The sequence below is a fragment of the Atractosteus spatula genome, chromosome 1 (genome assembly GCF_055471065.1).
Source record: "Atractosteus spatula isolate fAtrSpa1 chromosome 1, fAtrSpa1.hap1, whole genome shotgun sequence".
Classification (NCBI taxonomy): Eukaryota; Metazoa; Chordata; class Actinopteri; order Semionotiformes; family Lepisosteidae; genus Atractosteus; species Atractosteus spatula.
In genome coordinates, this window is record NC_142706.1 from 27,649,599 (window position 1) to 27,668,658 (window position 19,060).

Genomic DNA, 19,060 nt, shown 5'->3' on the forward strand with positions numbered 1-19,060 from the left:
ATTGTGTTTGAGGCAACCACATTTATATAATATGTGATATTAATGACTGGTCTTAAAATATTTATGGATTAATGAAATGCATTTCTAATTAATTTTAATTTAAAAAGTCAGTGATTTACTCCACCGGTGTTTTGTTTGTGTAATATTTTGTTAAATAAATGCGCTTCAAGGTCAGTGCAGTCTGGTTTTTAAATCACTAACTTTTGTTAAGGTTTTAATATGTATTTTTATGTTAATCAGGTTATACAGATTTAATAAAAAAAAATCTGGGTCAATCAAAAACAAAATGAATCTATAACATTTATCAACATCATCAAAACTGCAACCTGTAAAATTTTAATATGTTCCATGTAACTTTATTTTTGTTTCAACAAACATTATGAAAATCTTTTAAAATTCAGGCACTCAATTTTTTTGCATAAAGCTATCCATATTTTTAAGCAGTTCAATGTAAATGTATACCAGTACTAAAAAGTCAATTTCTGTATCATTGCTGTCATATAGTCAAAGTGTTCGCACACTTTTTTTGAAAAAGAAAATAATAATGACAAGGAGCAAAATAAACAATATGCACAAGATATTTTTTGTCACTTTGTCACTCATAATATATTAGTGGGAAACTTGTCCATCCGGTTTTCATAATGTTAAGCAGTGAAGAAAGTCACATAGGTACAGTGCAAATTAACAAAAATAGTGTCTGAAATAGGAAGGATCTTTTCAAAATAGTTAATAAAAATATTCAACTGCCTCCAACAAAGATCAAACACTTAACAGGATATTTAACTTATATTTCCCTACAGTGAAACAACTAAGAGGATGCTGACTTGAATCAAATAAATGTTCAGTAAAATTAAACTTAAAAAATCAAAACTTTAAAATGAGGCTTATGAAAGTATTGAGTTCTGAAGCCACAACTGTTAGCTTTTATACATCTAAATTATTTCAATTAACAGTATGGCTGATGTTATTTTGCTGATCTGCAGCATTGAAACTGTAAACTTAATTGTCTGAACATACTCTGTCATGACAATAGTTTTGTTTTTTGGTTGGTGTTGCCTCTGTCTCACCTGAATCGGACACATTTATGGGACTTTCTCTTGAAAAAACCTCAGTAGACTCTCTCCAAACACAGTCTGCAATTGTTTTACAGCTGTGAGTTGCACATTTGGGACGCACTTTTTGGGAAGCATTGTTAACAATTTGACGGCTGTTTGATGTAGCAATTTTGATTTTTAGGGCTGCATCTACGCGGTCCACTACTGTGTAAGTCCCTATACTCCCATCATCAAATCCCACAATTATATTGAGATGTCGTTGAGACAGGCTGAGAAAGGTTGGGGTTTTATAAAGTGAACAAGCACCGATGCTCTTGCCATCAGCTAATCTCATAACAGTTAGGTTGGAGACCACACCACTATCATCATCATCATCGCTGTTCTGAAAGCAAATATATACCAGGTAACGACCATCCCGTGAGAGTCTCTGACGCCAAAGGACACCAGAGGCATGCACAATCCTTAGCTTGCCACTATGCAAATCTAGAATATTGATATTTTCATCTCCTCTGGACACAATTCCCAGTTTTCCATTTGGTGAGATCTGAAAATCTTCCAGTGTTTTCAAAAAATTGTTTGGGAGTTGTACACGTCTGCAGATGGACTCCTCTGCCACACTCCAGATGTACACCATTTCTGTGGATGTGATAAAAACAACATAATCAGGGCAATCTGGAATGAGCTTAAAACTGACGATGGTAACGCCATCATCACAGCAAAACTTCTTTGACACACTTCCTGACCACAGACTAACAGCCAGCAGCTTATTTTTGGTCATACCAATCAGGAATGTATTTGCAGTCGTAATGAAGGCATTCTGTAATGCTACAAGTATATTACATACTTTGTGTCCTGTAGCTAGCCTCCAGACTCTAGATGCATTCTGTTCACAAAGAGAGACAACAAACTGATCATTGTGTGTAATAAGAAGTTGGGATATCTTCTGCCCATTAATTCGGAAAATGTTCTCGCCAGTAGAGGTATGCCAGACATATTGATTACATCTGTCATCTGATGTGACCATTAAATCTCCTGATGTTGTCAACACGCAATTTTCCACATTGCCCTCGTGCTTAAACACATTTTCAATGAAGCCTGTACTGAAGTTCCACTTATGTACTGATTCAGATCCATCCAATGTAAAGATAAATTCATCTCGGCCACTCAGTAGCAGGTTTTGGATTGGCTTTCCAGTTTTGTCAATGTTTGACATCGCTGTTATAATGTCTATGTCCCAGACAGAGACAACACCACTAGTGGTAACAGATAACAACAAGTTGTGATGATTAGATTTTATTAACTTGACAATAGATCCTGATATTTCAAGCAAACTCGCCATACACTGACCACTGTCCCTCCTCCAGACAAAAATGGATGAGGTATTCTCCATGGAAGCAACAATGCACTCTGCACTTTTGGATAGAACAGCAGAAATAAAACGTTCACTTAGTTTTGCTTTAAACTTTTCTGCCATCTTCCACAAGCTTGTATCTAAAACTTCAATGCTTCTCGCCTTGCAAATGAGAATGGCACTTTGGTCTTCTGACAGTTCAATGCTGACAACTTCATTGTCTTCTCCTCTACAGTCATAGTCCTCAATTATCTGGGGGTTTGTAATTTCTTCAGTATTCCAGACTGAGAGGCTTCCCTCATTGTCAATCATCACCATTTCCTGAATAGTGTCTAAAATGAGAAGAGATTTTACAAATCCCCCAGAAAACTCTGATGTCACTGTAGCTAGTTTTTCTCCACTTCCTAAATGAAATATAGATGTGGTATTTAGATACTGACCACAAAAAGCATAAATTCCATCTGGAGAACACTGGACACAAGTGACTTCATACCAGCAGTGAAATTGGTATAAGGGCCATCCATAAAGAAGGTCTATCACATTGACATCTTTGCTTGCTTCTAGCCATGCGAGAGCGTGATTACTAGACAAGGTGAAACCATTTATAAAGGCAATCCCTCCTGCAATTCCACAGTGTTTTGATTTGATTTCAACCTCTGACAACAAGCAAGATTTGTGGTTGTCATATATGAGCAAAGTGTTTTTAGTTGTAGCCACAACAAGGTATTTCTCATCACTTGTAAGTTTTATCCCAAGAACAACAGAATGAGCAGTATCAATCTGCCTTAAAAGCTGGTGAGACTCAACATCCCAGGTGCTGATAGATCCATTTTCCAGTGCAGCAATGATAATGGTAGGGGCAAAAGTTGGAAGAATTTCGACAATTTGCATGTAACTTGAGCACAAAGGAAGGCGCTCAGGGCTGTATGTAACATCCATTGAGGAATGCAAAGGAACAATAGAACAGTACTTTGGACCATCTTTGTCACATTCTAGTAGCAAATGTCTAAGTTTTGGCAATGAAGTAACAACAGGCAAAAGTCTCTGTTGCAATTCAGCAGAAAGAGAGCTAGGGTTTTTCATGACCTTTACTTTTATGCTGCTTAGAGTACTTGCAAGAAATTTGAGCTCCTTCTCCTGTGAGTAACTATAAGCAAAGTCAATGTCTGCCAGTGCTTTTTCAAACTGACCTATTTTAATCATTGTGTAGAGCCAGCTGAAATTCATTATAACTCCAAACATCAAGTCATCCGTCCGTCCACTCCTCGTCAGGTGATATAAAAGCTCAGTCATCTTCCTGTGATTGACAAAGAATATATCTGGTTCTAGTAAGTTGCACTGAAACACCCAAGGCTGCTCTGGAGTCTGTCTATCAAAGGAAGACTTGTCTGTGTTTGGCTTTTCAGTGTGGTTGGGATTCCTTTGAGTTAAATCAAGAGAAGCAAAGTGATTATCATAGTGGAATATTTTCTTTCTTCCACCAGACCACACCCCTAGGAAGTATTCAGCCAGGAGACTATGCATTTGATGGACATCTTCCTCATTGTTGAGATACAACTTCTGTGCAATCAGATAGAGATGCCTGTTGGCCCATACAAGCAATGTCACATTTCTTACTTGTCTTTCAATGAGATATCCTTCTAGTTCTTCTTTGAGTTTAGCAATGAGATTGTAGGTGATTCTTAGAGGGTTCTTGATGTTGGTACTAACCATAATGTCACTTAAAACACTGTTGTCAAGGGAAAGGATATCTTCCAGTTCCATTTCACTGAGACCAGCTTTGGCTATTGTGATGTATCCAAGTGCTCTAAACACAAATTTGGAACTTAACTTGTTTTCCAAAGACCAAAACAGATGCTCAATGCTCTCATGCACAGTTCTGCAAAGTGATGTACCATTAACATCTTTATGTGACCTCCAGTGCATAACTTCTCTATAGATCAAATTCACAAACATTGGCAAAGTGCACTTTCCCAGTGCTTCATTTACATAAATTTGCTGACCTGAAGTGACTTTTCTTTTGACATTAAGGAGTTGGTGTTTGAGTACCTGGCTGCACATTTTCCTGTCACGCTGCAGGAGCTCAATGTAATTATTCTCATCATGTATAAGGCACCTCAGTTTTTGTAGAATCCCATGCTTGTTTGGCAGTGTGGAAATGATGATTCTCACAGACCGTGGTAGGTGTACTGGTAGCCACCATAGTTTGCGTGCTTCGTCATTGTCTGAAAGTTGTTCTAAAGCATCCAATACAATTATCAGTGGACGATGGAATGAAGATTCACTCATTAGGTTCACTAACAGCTCCCTAAGATCCTGAATTTTAGGTGGATTAAAATGTATAAGGCATCTGTAGTTGATCGCTATTTGTTCACAGATACTTTGCAGAAGACTGTGGAGGTCAGAAGATACTTCAGTAGATCCCAGAAACCTCACAATGACTACTGGATCTGTGTCAGGCCCCATTTCCTTCTGGAGCCAAGCATAAGCCTGAAATAAAAGACAAACAAAATATTACAGATAATTAAATTCCTTAATTCAGGCACCCTGGGACAGCAGTCTGTCCTATGGAAGTTAAATGTAATTTTGGTCACCTATGGATGCGTGACCAATTCATAGCAGGGAGGAAGAATTCACTACCTTAAGAATTGCCAACAATATTTAATGCTTTGCACTCAGATACAATATCACAATGATTCTGGAGTCTGGAAGCTTCATTTAAACAAATGGGAGACAATCTAGAGATGTCAATTAACCTAGACAGCATGTGAGAGGAAACCTGCCTTACAACAATATAATATCCAACCTGTGTATTTATTGTGTAAACTCCTATGACTGGGGAAGGTGTATTGTTTAAAAAATGAGTTCCAGTTTACACATTAGCAGGTAAGCATACAGACTTGTAAACACAGAGGATCAAAGGGAATTTTCTTCTTTTCTCTGATTAATTAACCTCTTGGTAAAACAATAAGAATCTTCATCAGAACACAGCAGGGAAAAAACACCTGTCCTGGCAAAAAATGGGCACCCATCGCAGGACAGATACAGACACAAACACAGACATGCCAACATTCACGCCAGGAAGAATTTTTCCAGAAAACAATGAACCTATCAGCATGTCTTTGGACTGTGGAACTGTACTTTTCCACCTATTAATATTCTATTTTGTTGCCATTCATCCAAGTTATTAAAACCTTAAACTGAGCTGTATAATAGTAAGAGTATAGATGTGGAAAATAATTATTTTAGTTGGGAAAAATTTGAGTGTTCTAGGTGTTACCTGTGGTTTTATTCCTTCCCAAATAAATCTAGGCAGAATTTTGTCCCACGATTTCAATTTATCTGGCATTATAGGGTATAGCACCAAAAACCTGCAGAGGCAATTTCCATCTAGAGTGATGTCCCCAAAAACCTGTTGTAATATCTCTGGAAGTTTATACAGTAGAGGCCTACTTTTAGGGTTAAATTCAAGCCAACCCCCTGGGCATTAAATGTAAACCATCATATTTCTTCTATAAGATTTCTTTCAAACTTCTTACTGTGTCCACTCACCAGACAGAAATATCCAGGAAATAAAGAATAATAAGATTTTTTTTTAAATATTAAAAGATCAATTTTTCACATAGCTGCAGAATAGCTGAAAATGCTTGTAGTCCCTGCCCTACAGTAAGTGTCTACGTGCCTGGATAAAAAAATAGAGAAATCTCAGAAAAATCTGAGAAATATTTAAAAAATCTACATAATTATTTTTGAAGACAGGACCTGGGATGATGCCCAAAAGTTTTTTTTTAATAATTTAAAATATTAAAAAGCTATAATATCTTTTTATTATAGCAATTAATATAGAAAGCCTATAGGAAGGAATATATTTTTCATTGTTTTTTTTTACAGCCAGTTCCTAGCTCAAGACCACTCATAAGAATTGGCTGCTAGGTTTCTTTTCTGAGTCATCTTACAGAGGCAATCCCTTCACCTAGGGCTCTGAATGGTCAAAAACAAAAAAATAACAGCAATCTGAACCATTAGACTAGCTTTTTTCAGAGTCTGGAATAACCATTCCAGTACTAACAGTACAAAGTACTAACTATTGAATTGCCCAGTTTAATTTTCTATTGACCCAATGGTAAGTAACATGTACTGTTTTTTTTCCTTTGTCTATAAGGGAAGAATATGGGATTTTATAGATTTTGGTGAGCTTTTTCTTCTTTTGTGTTTGTATTTTGCTGTGTGTGACTGTTGTCATTATCGGCTTATGATGACATAAATCTTAACATATCTTGTCAATAGAAACATTTCTGCCTAGAATAATGTCCCCTCAAACATTTTTAATATATCTGGGAGTTTATAATGTAGAAGCCTGGTTTATGGCTTTAATTCAAGCTAATCCATTGTGCATTACGTGTAAACCATCAGATGTCTTAATGTGTCCATTCACCAGACAGAAATATACAGGAGAAAAAAAACAATAAATAAGAGACTGATGTTTTTTTCTGTCTTCAAAGATCTATTTTTCTATTTCTGTAGCCATGAAAAATACCTGAAAATCCTTGAAGACCTTGTCCTATGTGTCTACTAGCTTGGATACACTTTTGAGATAAATAAGATAAGATCAGATCACTTTATTAAGCCCTATACAATTTCTTGCAAAGACATCCAATTTGTCTTTTCGTATACCCCAGCTTGCTCTCCAGGAGACACAGAGAGAGAGAAGCCAGGGGTCAGAGCACAGGGTCAGCCATTGTACAGCACCCGTGGAGCAGTTGGGGTTAAGGGCCTTGCTCAGGAGCCCAACAGAGTAGGATTCTTCTACCAGCTGCAGGATTTGAAGGTCAGCGAGGTCAGTTGAGAGTCACAGCATACAGTTCTAGGTACCTTATCCGTGCTAAGAAAAATTACCACTTGCATTTTAGGAAGTTAGAGCTTTTAGAACTGAACAGCTAATGAACTCCAGGAGGCTGTGGCAAAACAATGAAAACAGTCACAAATATGAATTCTTCAATGAATAGCTTCCATATAATGGATGAGCTGGCTAAAGCAAACAAGCTGAATTATTTTTATCTGAGGTTTGAGGCACAAGACTTCTCTCGTGCATGTGATAGAATATTAGATACTATCACAGCTGACAGTAGTACTGGTAGGCTTGTAATAGGTCCACAGACGACCACACAATCTTTCAAGCACATATGTGTGAAAAAGGCAAAAGGTCCCGATGGCATTTCTGCGTCTCTTTTAAAAACGTGTGCAGAGGAATTAACACCAGCATGGTGCCCTATTTTTCAGAAGTCTGTTGATTTTCACTCTGTTCCAGCACTGTGAAAAAAAGCAATAATCGTGACAGTACCCCAAAAGCCTTGTTCCTCAGATAATAATGACTACAGACCTGTAGCACTGACATCTGTTGTTATGAAATGTTTTGAGAGAATTATGGTATCCATGCTGTGCTCAGAAGCGAACACTGTACTGGATCCATATCAGTTTGCATTTAAACACCGGCGGGGCACTGATGATGCAATTAACAGCATTATGCATCTGGTTCTTAAACACCTAGAGGACTCCAATGCCTATGCGTGGCTGCTGTTTATTGACTTCAGCTCTGCATTTAATACACTGGATCCCCATCTATTGATAAGCAAGTTGAAGCAAATGTCTGTTAACCATAACATTATAAGATGGTGTCGAAGAAAAGTCTTCACTCAGGTTAGGTGTGGTCAGGCCGAGTCCTTTATTCATGCGCATGAGGAGGATAGATCATGCAGATCTGAGAGCAATCTCTCATACAGATCTACAAACATCTAACTCCCCGAGATGATAATTGCAATGAGTTTTATACAGTAGACACACAGGAAAGCTTACTCCAAGTTTCCATATTAGGAGATGTTTTTCTGTCTACAAACATTTCTTTGTAATTGACCACGTTCTTCTTTAGAAACAGTTCTACCTTGCATACAGACAATTCTACCTTGCATACAGACAAAAGGAAGTATAAAAATAAAAGGTGTGAAAATGAGCTAGACATTCTGCGGTTTGTAATATCAATGTCAGAAGGTCAAATAATATGCTTGAATTATCCTTTTATACTGTTGCTAAGCAAAAGGCATATGAGCTAATAAAAAGTCACTATATATTTAATAAAAAGGCAATTTCCCAAGAATTTCTTCCTCAATGGTATCACTCATGTTTAACAAACTGTACACAGTATGTCTGAGTCAATAAAACTCTGTCGGAGTCACAATCCATTAGCACAGGTGCCCCTCAGGGCTGTGTGAGCTCACCAGTTCTGTTCACACTTTATACAAATTATTGTACGAGCAGTAGTCAAAGCAACTTAATTTTCAAATTCTCAGATGATACAGCTGTGCTTGGCTTAATGCATAGAGGAAGCAATTAATCTGTGTACATTTCAGAAATACAGAGGTTTGTACAATGGTGTGACAACAATAGCCTAATTTTGAATGTTAATAAAACGAAATAAATAGTTTTTGATCTCAGAGCACTTGGTGATCACTCACATGTAGTAATCAACAACTAACCTATCACTCAGGTTGACTCATATAAGTACTTAGGTGTACACATAAACAGTAACCTGTGCTGGACTATGTTGAGAGTGTTTGCTCCAAAGTTCAGCAGCGCTTATATTTGTTGCGAATACTAAGACTGTTTGGGGTACGACACAAAATAATGCTACTCTTTTACCATACTGTAGTTGAGAACATTATCATATATGGTATAACAGTGTGGTTTGGTAACTTATCAGTTCAGTGATAAGTTACCAAACACAAAGTTCAGTGTTGAGATCACAAATTACCCGTCTCATCCAAACAGCTTTGAAGGTCATGGGAGTGAATCAGCACACCTCCCTGCAGACAATCTTTGAAAAAGCCATAATCAAACAGGCAGAAAAAATTATATCAGATCCTTCACACATCCTCAATTCTGAATACCAACTTCTTCCTTCTGGCAAACAATTTAGGGTTCCCAAATGTAAGTCAAACAGATACAAACATTCCTTTGTTTCCATTAAAGTTGTCAATGCAAATGGCAAGGATAAACACAATTATTTACCTTTACAATCCACTTGTGTGCAATATGTTTTGTGTTATAAATGCTATATGTTTTTATGTGTTATACAGTACATGTGCAAAGTTTTTTTGGGGGTGTGTGCATTATATTTAAATGTACAGAAGTGCTGTGTGTCCACAAAAAAATTTCCTCAGGGGACAATTAATTTTATCTTAACTGGGTAACCATTGAGAATTTAACGGACCTTCTGTACCTCACAGCGTTATTTACAGTCTGTAGTGACAATAACTCATTAACCTATGTTCTAACATCTGCCAAATTTCACTGGACATTATTGGTTTGCTGAGCTAGCAGGCTATACTTTTACCATCAAGTATTGTGCTGGGGGACACAACATTAATGCTGACGTTTTATCAAGAATGCTGTGGGAAGTGGAGTTTCATGTCAGATTGTAGGGAAGAGACTTCCACAGATGTTATAGCAGCTGTCATACAGTCCAGAGGTGTGCAGAATGCAAGTCAATCTGCATCAATTACCTCCATCACTTCCAATATGTCAGCCCTTTGCCATGTTCCTTGTGATTTTTCTACTACTGAGCCCCTCATCTTCAAAGAAATAAGGACAGCTCAGGTGAAAGATCGAGAAATTAGCAGAGTATTGATTAAAAAATTTTATTCGCAGACCAACTGATCAAAAAGGGAAGAGAGAATCCAACAAAACAACAGCATTACTGTGACAGTGGAATTAGCTTCAGATGGATGAAAGAATACTACAGTATGTTGGAAGACTGGAACAAAAAATCATTTTTTTGCCAACCAAATAAAAGCGGATAGTATACTAAGAACTGCATGAGGAAATGGGACACCTTGGTAATGAGAGTGCTGTCAAACTTTCTAAAGAGCAGTTTTATTGGCTATATATGCAAAGTGATATTGATCACTGTATTAATAGAGTATGTAGGTATAGGGGCAATGCTTATTAATAAGTTAGAATTAAATGTTGCTTTCCTAAATGAGGCCCCATCTCTCTTTCTCATCTCTGTGGTACAGCCACAGAGAAGCTATTCATACAGTTCTGATTTAAGGAGTTTTCTCTGATAAGGAGCAGCTCCCAAAAGGGATGCACCCAGTCATGCTTGGCTATCATGATCAATGGCCATTCCTAGCGCCTATCTGTCTGTGAGAGTCTTGGGAACATCTGGACTGCGGTCAGATGTTAGATTGTTACTTATCTCTCACTTTGACCAATCAATCAGGAACCTGTCGACTATTGTTGACAACCTGAATAAGTTTTTATTCAGCAGCAGCGCTACACCAGAAGCAAACCAAGTTTCTTCCCCCTCAAGAGTGACTTGCTCAGACCCGCGATCACCCTCTGTGCATAGAGACTTTCTACTAGTCAGCTGGACTACTAGTAGATCCCTGAGAGAGACACTGTCGGGCGCATTGCCACAGCAGAAATTTTTCCTCCTAATCCGCCTGACTCCGATCAGCACCCTGACTGGTTGGCCGGGAGCCAGAGGACGCTGGGACGATGCCTATCAAACACCGCAGCGATTGGACGCAGCCACTAGCTGGTCTTTGGTGTATTTTTTGTTGCATTCTTTGTGATTATATATTTGCATCGTGATTATATACCTTGCACTTTGATAACCCTCACAGTAAGATCTGCCATCTGTATCCAGGCCGACTGTTATATGTTTTATATGCACAATTAAATGTATTAATAAATGTATCTCGTGTATTGAATCCATGTGTGTGCATCGCTGATCGATTGATTTTCTAATAGCCATAATGAATCACCTCGTGATTACTGCTACAATTGATAAATTGTCCCAGTAAATTCACAGAACCCCTACATACTGTAGGTGTATCAAACAAAGGAAACCCAATTATCCATTAAAGCACCCTTAAACAGTATTGTTACCACCAAAATTTTTGAACTGGTATCATTAGACAGTGAAGATGATTGTGTAAAGTACATTTTCCCTTCTCACTGTTGTGAATCTGATGAGACGGTTGTGTAAATCGACAATCTAGTCCATTTTATCCACAAATAAATGAAAATGTGCCACCTTCATTAGCCAGGGTGAAAAATTACAACACAGTAAAGAAGACATTAGGACAAAAAGTCTGAATTATAGCCCTGGCTAGTGAAGGGCTGTAATTATAATTATAGCCCTGAATTATAGCACTGGTAGTGGCCCAGATGCCACTTAGGTAGCGTTATGACCTCGGGTAGCCTGGGGTACCTCCAGGGGAAGCAGAAGTAGAACCAGTACAAGCAAACAGAAGTCATTCCTCTAGAAAGAGAAGGGCACCACAGTTCCACTATTGTGGCTGCCTACTGTACTACTATTGCCATATCCTTTTTTTCTTTTTTCAAGTTACCAAGAGTCTATTTAGAAGATTACATCTAAGTAGATAAGCAAGTTAATCAGTTAAAATCATTATAAAGGTATTGTGTACTGGGTGTTTTAACAATTTACTTAAAAGTTATTAGATTGTTTCCTTATAGGAAGCTTTAAATGTGCAAGGTAGCATGAAATTGCACTAACACAGTACATGCCCCTGTAGTTGAAAGTGAAATGTGAGCTGATGCCACTATGATATTTTCCTTCACATGAGCCATCAGGTATAACAAACATACAACTAGAGAGGCAAACATTGCCATTCAGTCAGTTCAGCAACTTCCAGCTGCCATGTAAAAATGTGTTAAATGGAAAAGATTTTTTGTGTGTTTCTGTATGGAAATGTGTCAAAGGTCAATATAAAGGCATTATCGAATTCTAAAGAATTCTTACTGTTGTAAATGAATGGGACAACAATTAATTTGCTGGGGAAAGAATGTAGCACCCAGTGAAAACTGCCATTTACTATGCAATATGTTGTGCATTGTGAGTGTCTTGTGGCTCAGTTATCTGTGGTTAGAAGCTTGAGAAGTGAGAAACAGAAAAAAAGAATCATCTTCTTGGGAAGTGTGCCATTCACGGACTTTGAGGAAAAAAACGTATATATCCCTGTGGTCATCAGGTGCCCCTTTAATAAATATCCATCATTTAAATTAAAAACCAGTGTTTACCACTGACTACCAGAAGGAAGTGGTATCCACTATCTCTAGCTCAACCAGGAGGCGAACCATCTCATCGTCGAACATCCCCAGGTATCCCAATTCTTCCTCCTTCCCAAAATCCACCTGGACACCCCTGGACGCCCCATTGTCTCAGCATGCAATTGTCTGACCACACTCATTTCTGCTTTTCTCGAAAGCCTTATGAGACCACTGTTTGAAATATAAATATATCAAGGATACTAACCATGCCCTCCATCTTTTCAATGACTTCCAATTTCAGGGTCCAGAATGCTACATTTTTACCATGTCAGAATTTCAGAATTTCATGTCATTTTTACCATTTCACCAGAATGACGGTCTTACAGCCCTCAAGCACATGCTAGACAAACGCACAGTGCTTGATCCACCCACCCACACTCTAGTGCGTCTTGCAGAATTGGTTCTTACACTTAATGAATATTAATTTAATAACCTTTTTTAGCAGCAGGTTAGTGGAGTCGCCATGGGCACCAGGATGGGACTTAGCTATGCCAATATTTTTTTTGGCTGGGTAGAAGAATGCTTTTTTGCTTCCTATACTGGCTCTCTCCCTGACTTCTACAAGTAATACATCAAAGACTGCATCGGTGCTGCTACATGTTCTAATGACCAGCTAGAACACTTCCTGCATCAATTCACTTACTTTCACCAATCCCTTAAATATACAGTTAACTGTAAATATACAGTTAATATCTTCCACTACTCTTCCATTTCTAGACATATATTTATCTATTAGCCGTCCACAATCTCTTCCTCGGTCGATTACAAACCCACAGATTCACACAGCTATCTCCTGTACAGCTCTTTTCACCCCACTCACACCAAAAACTCTCTCCCTTTTTCACAGTTCCCCAGGCTACGTTGACTCTGCAGTGACGACATGGATTTCCAGAACCAAGCACTCAAAATGCATTATTTTTTCATCAACAGAGGATACCCCACCCCGGTTATCGAAAGGGCCCTCACCCGGGCCAAAAACAGCCCTCGGATCATCAACTCCTTGGTGCAACTCCATCATCCCCTTGGTGCTTCCCTACCACCCTAACACACTTTCTATCCCCAGGACCATTAAGAACTGCTCCATTTTACAGGACGATCCCTCCATCAGTACCCTTTTTTCCGACTGCTGCCCAATCATCTCTTAATGCCGACCACCAAATCTTTGTAAACTTCTTGTTCACAGATCCCTTGACCGCACTCAGCAATCATCCCCACCAGGCACCTTCCCCTGCAACAGAACTCGCTGCATCACCTGCAAATACATATCAAATAACACGCTTATTCTGGGCCCCTTAGGTCAATTCTGGGTCACCAAGATGACATCCTGTATCTCCAGCAACCTCATTTACTGTATCTCTTGCAAAAAATGCCCAGGTATGTACGTTGGGGAAACCGGAAGAAGACTAGGAGACCGCTTCAGAGAACATGTTAGGGCTGTTAAGATTAAAGATTTCTCCAAGCCCATAGTTTCTCATTTCACCTCAGACGGCCACGATCAAAGGACACACCTTAGATTTAATTATTGCAAATGACTCTTTTGTCTCCCACTGCTCGCCCCTTGATCTAGGCCTCTCTGACCACTTAGGTATTCTTTTCAATCTGGAATTACCTATTTCTAACACTTCCCCCTCACGCTCTGTAAATTTCCACAACTGGGAATCAATTGATCACCCAAGGTTTGCAAATTCTATTCTGTCCTCCTTATCTTGTTTCTCTTCCTCTGACCCTCTAGAGGACAAAATACAGTTACATGACAGTGCTCTTTTATCTACCCTTGACACCTTTGCTCCTTTAAAAACTCGAACCATCTCCTTCTCTCGCCCTGCCCCCTGGTACAACGACCATCTGCGATCCATGAAGGCAGCTTCTCGCCAACTTGAGTGTAGGTGGCGTCTTTCTGGCCTAAATGTACATTATCAGGCTTGGAGAGATTACTTATCTGAATATAAGGTTACTATAGAGTCTGCTAGATCCACCTACTTCTCTCACATCATTGGAAATCATCAAAACAACCCCAGACATCTTTTCTCTACCATCAACAGACTGCTCAAGCCAAACTGCCCCACCACATTACCTGCCTCATCGCAACTTTGCAACACATTCTTAGATTTCTTTAGTTCTAAGATCGACAATATCCGGCATCACATTCTCTCCACTACGCATATCATTTCCATACCTCCTCCCTTCTCATCCAACTTCTCTGGTTCCCTTCTCTCCAGCTTCTCTCTTCTTGACTCAGCATCCCTCAAAAAACTAGTTACATGCATGAAACCCACCACACCTATCTTAGATCCCATTCCCACCACCTTATTTCGGTCCTGTTTCTCTTCTCTCTGTCCCATTGTCCTCAATATTATACGTGAATCCATGAGCACTGGCATTGTACCAACGGTCCTCAGAACTGCTGCCATTACCCCCATGCCAAAAAAGCCTAACATGGCTCTCCACAACCTTAACAATTTTCGCCCCATCTCCAACTTACCCTTTCTTGCAAAAATTCTAGAACATGCTGTCACACTTCAGTTACATAATCACCTCACGACAAACAACCTTTTCAAACCCCTCTAATCTGGCTTCTGTCAACTTTACAGCACAGAAACTGCCCTGGTCAAAGTCACTAACAATTTTCTAATAGCTTCTGATTCTGGTTCTCTTTCTATACTCATCCGTCTTGATCTCAGTGCTGCTTTTGACACTGTCGACCATAACATCTTACTTTCTCATCTTGAGACTGTGTTTGGAGTTTCTGACACTGCTCTCAAATGGTTCGAATCTTACCTCACTGATCGCTGTCACTTTGTCTCTCTTAATCAGTATAGGTCTGAAATTGGTCTTGTTAAGTCTGGTGTTCCTCAGGGCTTAATACTGGCCCCCTTGCTCTTCAGCATTTACATGTTTCCACTTGGTCAGCTTTTAAGATCACATGGCCTCAGCTTTCATTTCTACGCCGATGATACTCAAATATATATCCATACCAAATCTGACACTGATGTGGCTGTCTCAATTCTAATTGCATCTCTGACATAAAAATTTGGATGACTCAAAATTTCCTTCATTTCCTTCACCCCCTATCAACTTCGTAAAGCCAGTCCTGTAACCCTATCTGTAGAGGGTTCTGTACTTGAGCTTCAATCTAAATTGAAAAACCTTTGGGTTATATTCGATTCTGGCTTAACATTTGACCCACATGTGCAGCATATTGTCAAAACATCTTTTTTCACTTCAGAAATATCGCTAGACTACGCCCTATGCTATCACGAACTGTGGCTGAAAAGCTGATCAACACATTTGTATTCTCTCGAATTGACTACTGTAATGCTCTACTTGCTGGGGTCGTTGCACTGGCTTCCGGTCAAATTCCGTCTAGACTCACCTATAATCCTCATGCTAACCTATAAGGCTCTGCATGGCTTGGCACCTCTTTACCTGTCTGAACTATTATCGCCCTACTCCCCACCTCACAACCTTCGGTCTTCTAACTCCGGTCTCCTTACTGTCCCCCAAGCCCATCTACATTGTATGGGTGACAGGGCCTTTTCCTGTTATGCCCCCAAACTCTGGAACTCTCTCCCCAAGGATATCAGAGAGTCACCTTCTCTAAACTCCTTCAAATCTAGACTCAAAACCCTCTTCTTTAGAAAAGCCTTTACTTAACTGGTTCCATTCTTCACCCCTCTGCTTTTCTTAGTACCACCATCCATGGTCTCCTCTGTATATTGTAATTGTGTTTTATCTTGTGTATTCTTTTTATTTATTTTTGTTGTTATTCTGTAAAGCGCTTTGAGAAGCCACCTTTAAAGGCGCTATATAAAATAAAGTTTATTATTATTATCACACTGATCTGTGTCTCTCTTCTAAAAGAAGGGTTCCTCAACTCCCACAACAGAAAGCAAACAGAAATGAAACTCATCCAGAATCTAGGTTCACACCTTCTCCCTTCTCTCAATGACAGGCTTATTTTCATGTACTGTAGTCTTCTCTATTTTCATGCAGGTTTTGACTTCACACCTTTCTCCACCTTGCATATCCTGAGTTGCCTCTCTGCCTCTCCCCTCTCCCTCCTCCATTTTTCCAGGTTTCGTTCTCCTGTACTATTTAATCTTTGCCGTCTACCGTGTCTTTCTCACACCTGAAGAAGGCTCCAGAGCCAAAACATTGCGTTTCTTTTCTTTTCTTTTCAGCATGGAATAAACCCGTTACCTGTTCCAATGTACAGATATATTGAATCTTTCTGGTTCTGAGCAGTAGATTAGTTTGAGTATTCAAATCCTTTGAAGGCATTGACAAAATCACACAGTGGAATTCTTCAGAATTTAGTAAAACACAAACCAGAGGAAAGAAGGGAAATCTATAATGGAATGGACTTAACAACTGAATATACTTTTTTAACCCAATGTTTTGTAGGGAATGGGAAAATCTATTACATCCTTATGTCTTTCAAGAAATGGTTGTATGAGATCATTAGGCCAATTTGCAAACAAACAAACTAAACAAGATGACCAGCCTCCCCATTTTCAACTTTTCATATCTTCAGGCACATTAAAATAAACAATAAGCATTCAGCCCCAGACTGCCTTTTCTTGTGAGATTGTGGGAATTTAAAACAATATATTTCGTTTGGTCTCATTATATTTTTAAACATATATTAAATATTCTCTGCTAAAGAAAAGCTTTGCTTAATGTTAAATTCATTTTGTTTTGATGGATCATAGACATTTACATTACTGTAAAAACTGAAACTTTTTAACACTCTTGTTATTTAATAAAATACTAATTCATTCTTGTCCTCATATATTAATTGCAATGTGTATGTACATGCATATTATTAATGGACTTATTATTATATACTTATTATTACGAACTTATTAATGAGAGACTAGATATTTTACCTGTTTTGCCACTTCAGCAAGCAGTAAGGTTTTTCCAGTGCAAGGTCCTCCATAAACAATTAATGGATTAATTCTTCCTGCCTTAGAAGGCAAAATGTACTTGTGAATTAAACTTAATGCTTCACATCTGTACTCAAAAAATGTCGCATAGGTTTTGCACAAAGATAAATGCTGCAGTACTTCATCGTAAAGAGGGTCCATTTCAGTGTCAAAGTTTTGTTGGACTGTAGCTTGGATAATGTCCACCATATCCTCATAAAACTGTTTACACAGGCCTTCAACATAATGATTTTCCACATCTTCAGAATACCCAAGTTTCATATCACAATGAGTGACAGATGTGTACACTCTAAGGTTGGAAGATGCAACAATTGTGGGAATAAATTCATCCCTGAGTTTGATGAGTTTCTCATGGGCTTCTTGGTTGCGCATTATCTTCTCACCCTCTGTTACTGTATCCATGTAGCGACCCATTTCTGGAAGTTTTGCATGTCTGTCAAAGTTAGCAATTTTCCTGATATAGCAAACACACTTTTTCAGGAATGCAGGGGTTTGTTTTCCTAAAGCAAAGTCCAATTCATCTTCAAGGGCTAAAAATAGCAAAGTAGAGTTATTGTCAGAGACATACACGGAGGACATAATATCTTAATAATCTTGTTCGCAGTGAGCTTATTTGAAATTCCTAGTCTAATTGTTGAAAAATGTATAACAATTCAGACCTTAGTTTTCATTCAAGATATGGTTTTTCTTGACTAATACAAAGTAAATTCACAGCTGATACAATCAATTAACAATGCACAGTCCTAACCCTGAATATGATCTTTGTCTCAGAAAAAAAACAATATCAGTTTGTTATTGGAAGATCAGTGTTCGTGTGGTATCTCTCCTAGGCGAACTCTAGAATGTGCAGGTCTCCTTCTAAAACCTTGAGACTGTCATTCTGATAAAGTGAAAAAAATATTTCTAACTGTGACAACACCAGCACATTATTGTTCATATTAACGTCCATTATCCATCAATGCAAGCAGGTCACCTTAGTTTTTCCACATTTCCAGTGATCTTTCATTTTTTAGACACCCCTCTAGGATCCTAGATCTAACAGGTCCCCTTTTGGGGTAGGCTGCACAGCCATCTTTGTCTTCAGCTGCACAAAGATATCCAACACTGTGATGCTTTCGTATTCACCCAGTTGCACCCTTCAATTTAGAACTTAATCAGAGAATTCACACCAGTTATCTCCATGCCACCCACTTGCAACATTCACTAAAATCACTAACTCACTAACACCATAGCTTAGACTTAACCCCCAGCACCCAGTTCACAATCTTCACTTCAATGAACATGACAACCTTCTCACACTTCACCAAGCACTATATCTTCATGAAAAAACACTAATTTCATATAATTTACAGTAATTTTCCATCTGATCCTGTTTGGTCAGGAAGACTGTTCTCTAACTGAGAACTTGCACCCATTACATGGCAGCAGCCGGTTTATTGGGAGCATTCAGGATTCAACTAGGAGTATAAGTGACTCCTACCCCTTCCTTATGAGGGGAAAGTATTTGCACTGACATTGCCTCCGGACTGCCCCAGTTCAGGTGGCCCACCCTGTTCCACTTTTATCTAATTGTT

The 19,060-nt window shown here is 38.7% G+C and overlaps 1 protein-coding gene across 1 annotated transcript in view; it reads right to left on the reverse strand.

Annotated features, from left to right (window-relative positions):
* Positions 1-907: 907 nt before the first annotated feature.
* The window catches only part of nwd2 (NACHT and WD repeat domain containing 2), a 196,668-nt gene continuing 178,515 nt past the window's right edge, over positions 908-19,060 (reverse strand). The window contains exons 7-8 of the mRNA XM_088910798.1: positions 17,427-18,016; positions 908-4,896 (exon numbers count right to left, since the gene is read on the reverse strand). Coding sequence (XP_088766924.1) covers positions 1,000-4,896; positions 17,427-18,016 — 4,487 coding nt within the window. The 3' untranslated portion in view covers positions 908-999. The remainder of the gene's footprint in view (positions 4,897-17,426; positions 18,017-19,060) is intronic.